This window comes from Peromyscus maniculatus, chromosome 5 (genome assembly GCF_049852395.1).
Source record: "Peromyscus maniculatus bairdii isolate BWxNUB_F1_BW_parent chromosome 5, HU_Pman_BW_mat_3.1, whole genome shotgun sequence".
NCBI lineage: Eukaryota > Metazoa > Chordata > Mammalia > Rodentia > Cricetidae > Peromyscus > Peromyscus maniculatus.
Window position 1 is genome coordinate 124,483,483 of NC_134856.1, and position 13,355 is coordinate 124,496,837.

General features: G+C 40.7%; 1 protein-coding gene across 2 annotated transcripts in view; it reads right to left on the reverse strand.

Annotated features, from left to right (window-relative positions):
- The window catches only part of Ranbp9 (RAN binding protein 9), a 91,609-nt gene that overhangs the window by 63,469 nt on the left and 14,785 nt on the right, over positions 1 to 13,355 (reverse strand). For both annotated transcript variants that reach the window (XM_006972819.3, XM_076573239.1), the window contains exon 2: positions 7,879 to 7,990. In XM_006972819.3, the coding sequence (XP_006972881.2) occupies positions 7,879 to 7,990 (112 nt within the window). The remainder of the gene's footprint in view (positions 1 to 7,878; positions 7,991 to 13,355) is intronic.

The following is a 13,355-nucleotide window of genomic DNA, read 5'->3' on the forward strand; positions in this document are numbered from 1 at the left end:
AGAAGCTTTGCTTCTCTTTAGCCATTCATTGTGATGTCTATCCCTAGCATCTTTAGCAAATCCAGCTCAACCCCCAACCCAAATACCTCTTCTTAAACCTTACTAAAAATAACAATATATAAATCGCTCATTTGGCCCAAGTCTCTCATCTTACAGATTTCATTCCTTCTTTACCCAGCCTAAACAACTAAAACAGTCCATTTACATATTCCCTCATCAGTGATCTCAACTGAGACTGTTTTTCAAGGTTACCATAATTCCTCATTCTACATCAAGCACACAATTCAACCTTCTTCCCTTACCAACTAAGTACAGATAAGCACCTTGTATATGTGAACTGCTGACACAACAAATTTACGGCTTTGCTACTTATTTATTTACTTACTTATTTACTTACTTCCTTACTAGTTATTTAATTTGAGACAGATCTGACTATGTAGTTCTGCCTGGGTGGGAACTCACTATGTAGATGAGGCCTAGCCTTGAACTCAGCCTCTGTCTCTCTTACAGGCAAAGGTGATCACCACAATACACATTTCAAATTCATGGTTTCTAATTTCATGAGTCTTCAAGATTTTTGCTTCTCTGATCAGTGAACATTTATCATCTATCTAGATGTGGAAGTTTGGATGTAATTGGCCCCCACAAGCTCAAAGGGAGTAGCACTACTGGGAGGTGTGGCTTTGTTGGAGTAGGTGTGGCCCTGTTGGAGGAAATGTGTCCCTGTGTGGGTGGGCTTTGAGACCTCATATAAGCTCAAGCCACACCCAGTCTCAGACCACTTCCTGTTGCCTATGGGTCAAAATGTAGGACTCTCACCTCCTTCTCTAGCACCATGATGATAACGAACTAAACCTCTGAAAATGTAAGCCACCCCAATTAAATGTTTTTCCTTTATAAGAGTTGCTGTGATCATGGTGTCTCTTCACAGCAACAGAAACCCTAACTAAGACACTAGGTATGGAACAAAAGAAAGCTTTGAGATAGACAAATATATATAGGGTTTCCTCTAGTGTCGACACTAACGAGAAAGCAGATCTTAAACATAGTAATTAGGACTATGCTGTAACAAAATCTATGAAGGACAAAAAAAGCACAGGATGGGGCGAGGTCAATTACCAAGGAGCCTGATGTGGTTTGGAGGTAGAAAGACTGTCAGACAAGCTTCCACAGTAGCAATACTTCAGTCTTATCAATTCCAGGTCATAGTCTAGGTCCTAATTTTCCACTTTGTTTAATCACACTACTACCGATTTAGTTCTCTAAGCCAGAGACCTGGGAGTCATCATCCTTCCTTCTCTTCTCAGCTACCTTGACCACTATTCACTTCTTAAATTTTGCAAGGTGTACTAGTCAGGATTCTCTGGAGTCACAGAACTTATGAAATGAATCATTTAAGATATACAGAAAGGGGATTTACTGGGATGACGTACAGGCTGCAGTCCAGCTAATCCAACAATGGCTAGCTGTGCTCAGTCCCATGAGGCTGGATGTCTCAGCTGGCCTTCTGTATATGCTGGAATCCCAAATGCTAGCCAAATCCAATGCCAGCAAAGGCATGGATGTGCTAGAAAGGTAAGGGCAAGCAGGCAAAAAGCAAAAGCTTCCATCTTCTATGTCCTTCTATAGCCTTCTAGCAGAAGGTATGGCCCAGATTAAAGGTATGTCTTCCTGCCTTAAAATCCAGATCAAAGGTGTGTCTTCAATCTCAAAGGTCCAGACCAAAAGTGGACTCACCCAGTTCAAACCAAATAGAAAAACTCTCATGGGTATGTCCTCCAGATATAGTAAAATTGACAACCAAGAATAGCCATAACATGCCACAGAATATACTGGTCAATACCACACAGCACACAAATGTATCACCTACAATGCCATGCAATGATAGTCTGTGATGATCCTACTACAAAATCACAGAAGGACAAATTTCTAAGAACGTATTACTGTCACTGATAGATACATGACTTGTTAACAACTTTACTAAAGCCCTACTATACAGATTAAAGCCTCAATATTATGTTACAATTATTTTCGTATGTTCCATAACTTCAGAGAAGACTACTAATAACACAAATCCACCCATATCACTGCCTTGCATTTAAAACTAGAACCTGAGAGGTAACATCAAGGCCTATTAGCATTAGATACCTCTCCATGGTCTTCTTTAGGCAACAATCACTATGCTGAGGCCCCTGCTCAACAGTAGCACAGCAGCAGAGGTACAGTACTTGCTGGGTACCAGGCAGCTGTCACCAACAGCATCAATGAGTCATGAGTTGCCATGAACTGGACACTCTAATAAATGTATCAAATGCATTATTTAAGTTAGTCCCATGAGGTCAGCAGTACTGTTTCCTTTTCAGGACTGAGACTGAAACCGTTTACTGAAAGTACAAAATCACAGAGCCAGTGAATAGCAGAGGCAAGATTTAAATGTCCACCATGCTTCTTGACAAAAAGTAACCTGCTTGTTGAACAGGAATTTACCTTTAAAATCACACACCATCTAGAACAGGATGCCCAAGAAGCTTGTCTACAACGGGGTGTAAAGGTGGCTGAAGAACAGAGGAGCCAGAACCAGGCATTTGCCTGTTTCCTCTTCTGCAGTGCTGGATGTTACGAAGTCTATCCTGATCACCACCGTCTTCTAACAACTAGTCTGCACTTCTTCAGTTTGTTCACCTGCATTACTACTATACTATCTTACACTAGATTTCATTATTTATTACATGTCCATTTCTCCCCTTTCCTATAAATTTCTGGACAGGAGGGACAGGGCAATGTCTACAGCCCTGTCTTTATCCTTGTCAAGCCTTATTAGTCTTAATTCTTACCCCAGTTTGTGGTAATCAACACAGAAACTTCTTCCTCCCCTTTCATCCCTATTGCAATCTACTCCTCGGCCACACTCTTTCCAGCTACCTTGCACACCGCCATTACACATGGTACTCTTTCCCTAGTTCCCAGTTGGTTTTGCTGAATATGGATATCCTCTCCCTTTCCTCCTAACAATAAAGAAGATTCGCTATTACCTATAGAGTTTAGAGTTGCCATCAGGGTTCTCTCATATCTAAGTCCATTCTTTCTTCTGTCTGTTTCTATTACAATCCCCTAAAGTCCCAGTAGCACTGAGCCATAATGACTCTGCCAAAGACCACGCGGATTCATACTCTACCCAAGACTACCTTAGTCAGTAACCACCTTGTGGAATATTTTTCTCTAACAAAGCCTCTCAAATTCTAATATTAATTACTAATATTAAAGGGCTAGCATATACTACTTCCTTGATACATGGTTTTCTTGAGCCAGAATTACTTTAGTTCCCCCATTTATGATCTCAATCTTCATTCAATATAGACTGTCTTGGAGTTTTTTGCATGACTGCTCTGTCCTACCCCACTGTACTTGCTAAACACAGTTTCTACTGCATGTCAGAAAGCCCACTAGATAACCATGAATAAGTAAGACAACAGGAATAGAGTAATGCTGCTTAGGCTCACGGAACTTCTAACCATGTACCCAACAGACATCTGTTAAGTTGCTAACCATGCTTCTCACTTATGTTACTTTCTCTTTGCTCACAGCTTCCTCTGTGAGCACTCATTTGTTGATAACAGCCAACAGGAACTAGGAGGTACCCTTCTAGTTTCGTTTTTTAAATCAGTGTAAACGAATGTGTCTACACATGGGTTTGTGCACTTGAGTCAATGCCTGAGCAGGCCAGAAAAGGGTGCTGAAACACACGGAGCTGGAGTTACAAGGCAGTTGTGAGCTGCCCATCTGGGTGCTCTGATTGAAGTGGGGTCCTTTGCAAGGGCAGCGCATGCGTCTAACTGCCGAGCCACCTCTCCAGCCCCAGGCATTCTGGTTTTTTCATCTTCTCAAAGCTGGAGAGGAAACTTTCTTTTCTACTCTTCACAAAGAATAGCTTCTAAAGTTAATAAGCATAAAAGGAACACCTTGAGAGTATATTATTACCAGCAGGAAAACTGAGGAATACAATACAGACTGAAGCACGTGCCAATTCTTCCAGAATCACTGTCAAACAGTGGTATCAATATTTTCTTTGAAGAGTTAAAAATATCATATGCATAATAAATTATAACTAAAAGTTCTCAAATAAAATGTTATCTCTCACAGTTTGAATTAACTATTTCTCTGCTACCTCTGTGTCTATTAGCATGCATAATTTAAAACTTGAATGAAATTCCTGAGCTGAACATACATTGAGTAAAAAATATTTTTACAAATTTCTTACCAGCCATTGATCAATATTAAACACACAAAGTGAAGATATACCCCTTAATATGTCTCCTAAAAATACAGTCATGTACATAACACAATTTAATTTTTTGTTATGAAATCTGTTCAAATTTTATTTTTAAATTAATAAAAAATTGACAGGTACTGCTCAGATAATTTGTCCTTATAAATTTCTAAATATGCATAAAATTATGCTCAGTTTAAAAAAAAGCTAACTCAGAAAATTAACTATATTCATTCATGAAGTAAAATTAATTTCCTTCAAGCCTTATTCTCTGGGCAGAAAAAAAAAAAAAATACCCCTCATAGTCATGCTCCTAACTTTCTTTCCTCAGCAGATCTAGAAACAATGCCCAGGGCAGAGGCAACACAGCCTTCACACACACACACACACACACACACACACACACACACACACACACACACACACACACGGTACTTTTTAACACCACACTTCCTGTTCTCTCTCACTCTGTCCAAAGAGGCAATCACAATAAACCCCTGTCATTTCATGAGTAAACTTGTCAATGACAATTTTTCTAGAAAACTAAGATCTTGGATTCAAATAATTTTACCTGTCCTATTCTTAAACACGGTCTAAAGAAAACTCTTTAAAGTGAAATAAACAGATAGGCAAACATCTCTCCAAGAAAACTGGGCAGTGGGTAAGTGAACTAGGTGCTCATCCATGCCATCAACAACTAAGGGGTCTGTTCTCCAATATATGCTGTAGCAGGACTGCATCTCATATGCATTATGCTAAGTTGAAGATGCCACCTTAAAGGACTACTTAAGTAGAATGATTCTGTTTATATGCCATTTTAGAAATGGGAGAAGTAGAGACAAAAACCATTCAATTACTCACATGAATGCACTTGAAACTGGAAATAATCCCTACCCTTCAATCAGCGGCACACGGACAATTGAGAGTATTTGTGTCATCATTAGCCTGGTCAAAACGTAAAGGAGACAATATTCTTTTGGGAAAGAGGCAGTGACACACAAAGAAGATAGCCCGAAGCTAGGACTTTAAAAGCTGATCAGTTGAACTGACAAATGCGAAGAGGAAACAGGAAGCTAACTCTGGGAGAAAAGGAAAGGGAAAATATAAAGAACTAAAAAAAACCTAAGCCGACATGTGCAGAAAGTGTCAAGAAAGTGTCGTATAGATGAAGAGCAGATAAGAATTAAGAATCAGCCATTTGGAAAAACCAGACATCATTACAACAGTGAAAAACCATGAGAACACTGAGAATAAGGACAAAGTAATTATGGTATATGTTTATATATAAAAATGTCACAGTGGTTTGTATACTTTACCAAAATAATTTTTAAAAAAATGGGAAAAAAAAATTAAAACCCTGACAACACAAGATGTGCCATTGAGGCAGATCAAGAGAAATAGTCTCACTGTTGGTGGAAGTGCAAATTAGTCCGGCTACTTTGCAAAAATAACCTCACAGTTCCTTATATAAAGCTAAAAATATGTTTTAACTACAATTTGGCAATCTTGTTCCTAGATATTTAACCAAGTAAAATGAAAACTTGCATTTCCAGAAAAACATGTACATATAAATGTTGATAATGGTTCTATTTGAAATCATGAAAACCTAACCCTTGGGGAGTGGGTTCGCATACTGGTTTGATCTTCCATACCCTCAGCAATAAAAAGGGCTGTTCTCCAAAATATGCAGCAGTAAGGATAGCTCTTGAATTCATTACATGTTATGCAGAGCAGATGATGGCAAACTTTAGAAGGCTACATATTATGATTTCATCTATATGCTATTCTAGAAATGGCAAAAGATAGGCAGAAACCCCATCAGTGGTTGCCAGGCTGGAGATAGGAAAGGGTAATCTACCAAGGGACAGAGAGTGAGGGAACTAATTTATACACTAGTTATAGTGGTTATGACTACACATATTTATAAAAACTCATAGAACTCTATACCAAATGGGACCAGATTTACTATATGCAAAACACACATAATTTTAAAAGGGAAAGAACGGTGAGGAATCCTAGCTACATATAGGTAAGAATGAACAACTGCATAGGATCCAATCACACCATAAATGACTCTAGTAAAAAGTTTCATATTTTGGCCTCAAAGCATATGTTCCAGATGTTCTTAAGGAAGAGACAAAGCCAAGAAAGGTCTAAGGCACTGTTAACAGTTATAAACATGGAGCATCTGGGTAATTACCAACAACCCGGGAACTCCAGAGATGAACTACCAAGACCCATCCAACTAAGGGAGATGCCGTGGAGACAAGACAAAGATACAGATGGAAAATCCTCAAGTTTATACCAAGAGTGAAAACACTAACCCAACTGGTTTTGAGAATGGCATTTCAACAGGCTAAACTGAATGGCTGTGGGAAATCTCAGTAGATGTACCTGACTGCAGCTCAAGGGAATAAGTGAGACACAGCACTAGATTTAAGGCTCAGGGTACCTACACCCAAGAAAATGTGAGGTGGAGACCATTCACAGATGGAATACATAGAATGAAAGCTATAGAGAACCCTGGGGATCACCACGAGCAATGCCAGCATTATGCAGCTGAGTAAGTTGAACAGACAACTACAGAGTTAGGCCAACGTCTCTCTCAGAAGCTTTCTCTTGGGAATCTCTGGTTTTATGTTTTGTTTGATGATGTTGGCAAAATAGGCAGTGAAAAAGCTGTCACTGTAGTAGCCCAAGCCTTCCCCTTCTTTCAGTATTCCCAGCACTGATTATATTCAGCAAGGTGAAGAATAGTGTACTGGACATGTCTGTTAATTAAACACAGGTACATCAACAAGAGGGATTCAAATACAGGTCAGCTTACCTGAAGAGCCCAAGATCTTGATGGCTAGAAAAAATGACCCCAGGTTGCTTAAAGGACTCTCAAATATCCCAATGAAGTATAAGAAAATAATGTGACTTTAGAGAATCAGTTCTTAACTAGGAATATGCACCAAAATTCCCCATGGACCTCTCAAAATGCCTACATCTTTAACAAAGCTCTACTTCTGAAAATTCTAATTCAGAGTATTTTAGTTAAGGCCTAAACTATATTTTAAGAAGTGGTTCTGACGTACACACATATCACACACATCGATTCTAAGACTAAGAGCAATAAACAAAAGCTGGTTCCACAATCAACCAGAGAGTCTTCACTCTGAAGCTCCCATACCATATACTAACCTCCTAGGAAGCTTCCTAATCAAGAACACACAAGCATCCATCTTCCAAGTATTAACTCAAACTCTAAACCCCACGCCCTTTACAATACCTGCAAGTCACTTACTGGCTTTGGTTAACCAAGTGTTAGATCTAGCATCTTGGCAGAACTCAGAATAATGAGTCACTCTATTGCTTAAACCTCAACTCTCAGTTTTCATAATGAACCTGCCAGAAAGACTATTAAAATCATGAACTCAAGCTTTAGTTCAACTAGGACTTAACTAGAACCAGAACCAATTTGCTGTACTGTGATATTTAGAGTCTAGTTTTCTAAGACCAAGATTTAAGACTGCAACTTTCCAATTATATCACAAACATTTATGAATCATTTCAAATATAATTATCCAGGAACAGAAAATTGTCATGCCCACAAAATTTACACTTACCCATCTCTTCCCTTACTGACAATTTTTACTTCAAAATAATAAATCCCGCAGGCTGCTGGTATGGGATGCGTGGCTCGGACAGATGCTGCGTCTTTGGGGGTTTTCCCATGACCTGCACGGGAAACAAGAAGGAAAGAGCAAATGAGATTTTCTGCATCTTTTGGAGTTTTACCATGTCCTGCATGGGAAACAAGAAAGAAGGGCTGCTGTGGGACGGTCTGTATGTCAAATTGCTCTCATTGGTCAATAAATAAAACACTGGTTGGCCAGTGGCCAGGCAGGAAGTAGGTGGGACAAGGAGAGAGGAGAATTCTGGGAAGTGGAAGGCTGATGCGGAGAGACACTGTAGCCGCCGCCATGACCAGCAGCATGTGAAGATGCTGGTAAGCCACCAGCCACGTGGCAAGGTATAGATTTATGGAAATGGACTAATTTAAGCTATAGGAACAGTTAGCAAGAAGCCTGCCACGGCCATACAGTTTGTAAGCAATATAAGTCTCTGTGTTTACTTGGTTGGGTCTGAGCGGCTGTGGGACTGGCGGGTGACAGAGATTTGTCCTGACTGTGGGCAAGGCCGGAAAACTCTAGCAACAAATGGCGCCCAACGAGAGGGCAAGAGTTTCTACCTAAAACCTGAGAAAAGATTCTAAAACGGAGCTAAAAACAGCTTCCTAATTGTCTTTCTCAAATGAGCAGCAGCTGCCGGTTTGAGTTACTGGCGGGTTCCTGGCGTGTGCGCTCGATCTGCAGTAAGGCGGGAACGAGGCCTCTGCAAGTGGCACATTAAGCTGCATGGTGGATTTAGCCTTTGCTAGTACAAAACAAAAAGAGGTTTCTGGGCTACATGCTGCTTTGATAAGAAGCATAGACCCACTATTTCTGAGAGTTGATGGCTCCCAGAGCTGGCGGAAAACGTACCACTGCCATGTTGGGAAGCTGAAGTGGGTGGAGCCAGCAGCCACAGCGCCATTTCAGGCTTAGAAGGCTGCAGTTTAAAGCAATAGGCTTAAGGTAATATAAAGCATAAGCCACATAAAGATGGCTACCACACAGAGAATCTGGATTATGTTCTCCTTGATATTCGTAACTGAAGAGAAACATTTGATTGCAAAAGCTGTTGAGTTATGCCAAAATGTGTATTTTAAAGGTACCTTAACTTCAAAATTTGGATGTAAGGATATGTTGCTTTGGAAAGGAGGCTCTGCTTTTGTTTCCACAGAAAGCCAGAGGCTATGGATTTGTTCCAGATTAAGATACATCAGGTTTGACCAGCCAAGACCACCTGAAAGGTCTCCGATGACACCATGGCCCAGATGATCCAACATCCAGAATTGTTTCAAGGCAACTGGCTCAGACAATACGGTCTCACGGACTACTCCATGATCCTAAAATTTTCTTTGTGTCCCCATAAGATACAGCGCCCGCCTCCAGCAGGAAGTAGTAAGAGAAGCTACGCCCAAATTCCCAAATATACCAAGCTGACTTTGGAGCTGTGTAAAACTTAAAACCTTCCTTTTAAAAAAAAAAAGAAAGGGGAAGTGCTGTGGGACGGTCTGTATGTCAAATTGCTCTCATTGGTCAATAAATAAAACACTGGTTGGCCAGTGGCCAGGCAGGAAGTAGGTGGGACAAGGAGAGAGGAGAATTCTGGGAAGTGGAAGGCTGATGCGGAGAGACACTGTAGCCGCCGCCATGACCAGCAGCATGTGAAGATGCTGGTAAGCCACCAGCCACGTGGCAAGGTATAGATTTATGGAAATGGACTAATTTAAGCTATAGGAACAGTTAGCAAGAAGCCTGCCACGGCCATACAGTTTGTAAGCAATATAAGTCTCTGTGTTTACTTGGTTGGGTCTGAGCGGCTGTGGGACTGGCGGGTGACAGAGATTTGTCCTGACTGTGGGCAAGGCCGGAAAACTCTAGCAACAAAGGGCAATGAGATTTCAAGTGAAAAATCCTAAACAATTCAAGAAAATAATGCACTTGAATGAAACTTAATTTCAAATAACTAAAGAGGTAATGAAACATTTATCATCACAATGAATCCAATATGCAAAACAGCAGAAGCCAGCCAAAGACCTCTTTATACTAACTACCACTAGCTGAATTAAGAGTTCAGAATCTGAACACACTGAGTCTAGCAGAGGCCCTCAATAAAAACTAAAGTTTTGGGTTTTTTTTAAAGATGTATTCTTACTTTATGTGTGTTTGCCTGCAACTATGTAGGTATATGCAACTGTGTGCCTGCTGTCCATACAGTGTTGGGTTCCTTGCAACTAGAGTCAAAGGCTGTTGTGAGGTTGCCATGTGGGTACTAGGAACTGAACCCAAATCAAGTACTACTGAGCCATCTCTCCAGTCCCCAAATTACAGTATTTTAAGGTAGGGTATATTTTTAAGTTATTCTGGATTGGAAGCACTTGAGAAAAGGATCTTATATCAGATCTAAATCTTCATTTAATTTCTAACAATCTATACATTCTTCTGCAAAATGAACCACTTTTTAAACTGGAGGTACTTATATGACGGCATAATTTTAAATAAACTACATTAATAGGTATATCTTAAAGAATTTATAATTCTGTTGATATATTCTCATCATTCTTTCTTTAAAAAAAAAGACCAACTCACAATTCTTCAATGATAATCTATTGATAAGCACAGCTTTGTAATCCCCCCCTTTTTTAGGAAACGAAGTAACACGGTGCTATTGTTAACATTAGGGCCATCTGTTGAGCACTGGCTTTTAAACTTTCTAAACTTGCCATTCCTGTACTCCAACCCCACAAGTTTCCATCACTCACAATTACCTTACTTACTTTATCAATTATTAACTCCTTCCTCAAGATTTATATATCCTGAAAGCTACTCTGTGAACAAAATGAGCACGTGAAAATATGTCCATAAAATTACAAAGAAGCAGATAAAAAAATTGTCTCAGCAGTAGAGAACACATACTTGTCCTTACAGAGGACACAAAGGCTCACATGCAGATACCTACATACAGACACATACATATATACCTAACTAAAAACAAAAAACAAAAACCCAACAACTACAAATGAATAGACAGAATTGGCAATAGTCCATCAGAAATGCTCAGAATGTGAGTCACATCTCCACTCTCAGAAGGACTGCTTGAGAAGCAGCCTTGATCACCACAAGTGTTCTAGATAGGTACATGTCACTCAGTACAAAACTGTCATTTGCCACCCTTCATGGACAGTGGAGTTTTCTATCGCAAAGTCACCATGGTTGCTCTAAAACTAAATACTTTCAAGTAAAAAATTGTACCTTATGACCTACAATACAACACAAACAAGGTATGTGTCTTAGCATTCACTTTACCAAATTACTAACATACACCCTATCACTTAAATAGTTACATTTACACTTGAAAAGCCAATTTAAGTACATGTTCACTGGCCCAGAAGATCCGAATGAACTGAATGGCCTCAGTTCGTCTACTCCTTTCTTCCCCTGGTGGTGCTGGTAGTGGCAGGAATCAAAGCAGGGCCTCCCCTTCCTTTTCTATGGCCAGGAAAACAAATGTTCTTATTACTGTATGCTTGTAGTATGTGTATGTATAAGGCAAGATGGATGTGCCACAACACTCAGCAGTCAGCTCTCTCTTTTCACTGTGGGTCCTAAGGACTGAACTCACTTACTGGACTTGCACTTATTTCACCAGGTCCACCACAAAAACTTCTGACAAAGGCAAAAGTAAGACTCAGCCCTGTGAGCACAGAGAGCTAGAAAACTAGCCAGGAAGACAAAAAAAGAAACAGCAAAATGCAGCCTCCCCCCACAGCCCAACAATGTTAACATATGTAGGTAACAGATTTACACTGAGCTGCAAGAAAAAAATAACTGCACGAATATGCAAAACAGTCACATGTATATGTGTGTTTATACTGTGCATGTGTGAAAGTGTGTGCACTCATGTGGAGGCCAGAGATCACCTTGGGTATTGTTCCAAAGATGTCATCAACCCTGATGAAAAAGAGACTCTCACCAGCCTAGAATTCAACAGAGTAGGATCTGCAGGTTGGCCAGGGATATGTTGATCTGCATCCCTGGGGCTGGGATCACAAATGCACACCACCACCCACAGCGCTGGTGGTTTAAAAGTGGCCTCAGGATCACACTCAAGCCCTCATGCTCGTGCGGTGTGCACCTCACCAACTGAGCCACCTCTCCAGGCCCAATATGTAACTACTTAGTAAATACACATGAACTCAACTGTGGTGAGAGGGAAACAGCTTTTCAGTAAAATATATTCAACTAGTTAGGCTACCTGATCATACAAAACTCATGCAAACTAAACTGCACATTTAAAAATTAGACAGTCAGAGTTGGGCCTTTTGCCTATGAGCTGTTGGCCAGGGAGGCCTATATGGCCCCTAAAACAATACAGGCTATTTGCCATTGTTTTGGGTTACCCACCAGAACTAGATGGTAAAGACCCTATTGCCAAAGACAAGCTTTAGTTATAGTCTATAAAGAAACCAAGTTGGAGCTGAGCTGGAAACTTCCTCCCTGATAACTAATATTCATAGCGCCAAAACGTGCTATGCAGGCTGCTGGAGGAGAAGTCATCAACAATCTTATTCACTGTGGACACTGTGTGCTATACTACTGGCCTGCCAGGAAAGTTATGCCTACTGGTGCAATAAATAGTAAAGGCCACGATCACTCTGCTTGGATTTGGGGTCAGCTCACATCTAGTTCTACAAACCTGGCCAAAAGCCCACAGCTGAGGTCACAGGCCCTAGTGGGGAAGCTACTACTATTGTTTTGCTCAACGGACCATGATGTGCCTGTCAAGTGGCTTCTAAACATTTATGTCTGCGCCCACAGACTAGTGCTGCTGTCAGCTCTGGTCAAAGGACTTTCTTTCCACAGTGGGTAGCAGTTACTGATCCAAGTGTGGAGAATAAGTGACCGCTGAATGCTCATCTATAGTATCCTCTCCAAGGCTCAGGGGACATCACAGAAGAGATGTGAGGAGAATGTTAAGAGCTAAAGGATGGAGTGGAGTATTGTGGAATGCTGTCTTCCAAGCATGGCACAGCCAATACTCCTTGAACTCTCAGCAGACAGGATTATTTTGCACAAGCTTGGGTCTGTCAACACTGTGCTTCATGTGAAGGATCTACAGGTAGTTAGTTCATGGCTTTTAGGTGAAGGAGAGACATTTTCTTCAGTGGTATAGCCACTGGTAAGTTGTTCTTGCCCCTGTAAAGAACCCATCGCCCAAGATCTGTAAGCAACCCTAATGAAACTGAGTTACACACACACACACACACACACACACACACACACACACACACACACACACACACACACAAACACACACACACGGTGGTATACACACACACACACACGGTGGTATGCACACACACATGCACTCTCATGCACACGGTGGTAATAAAAAGATTAGTTGAATAAAGAGGGGGTTAGTGGGAGTAGGACAG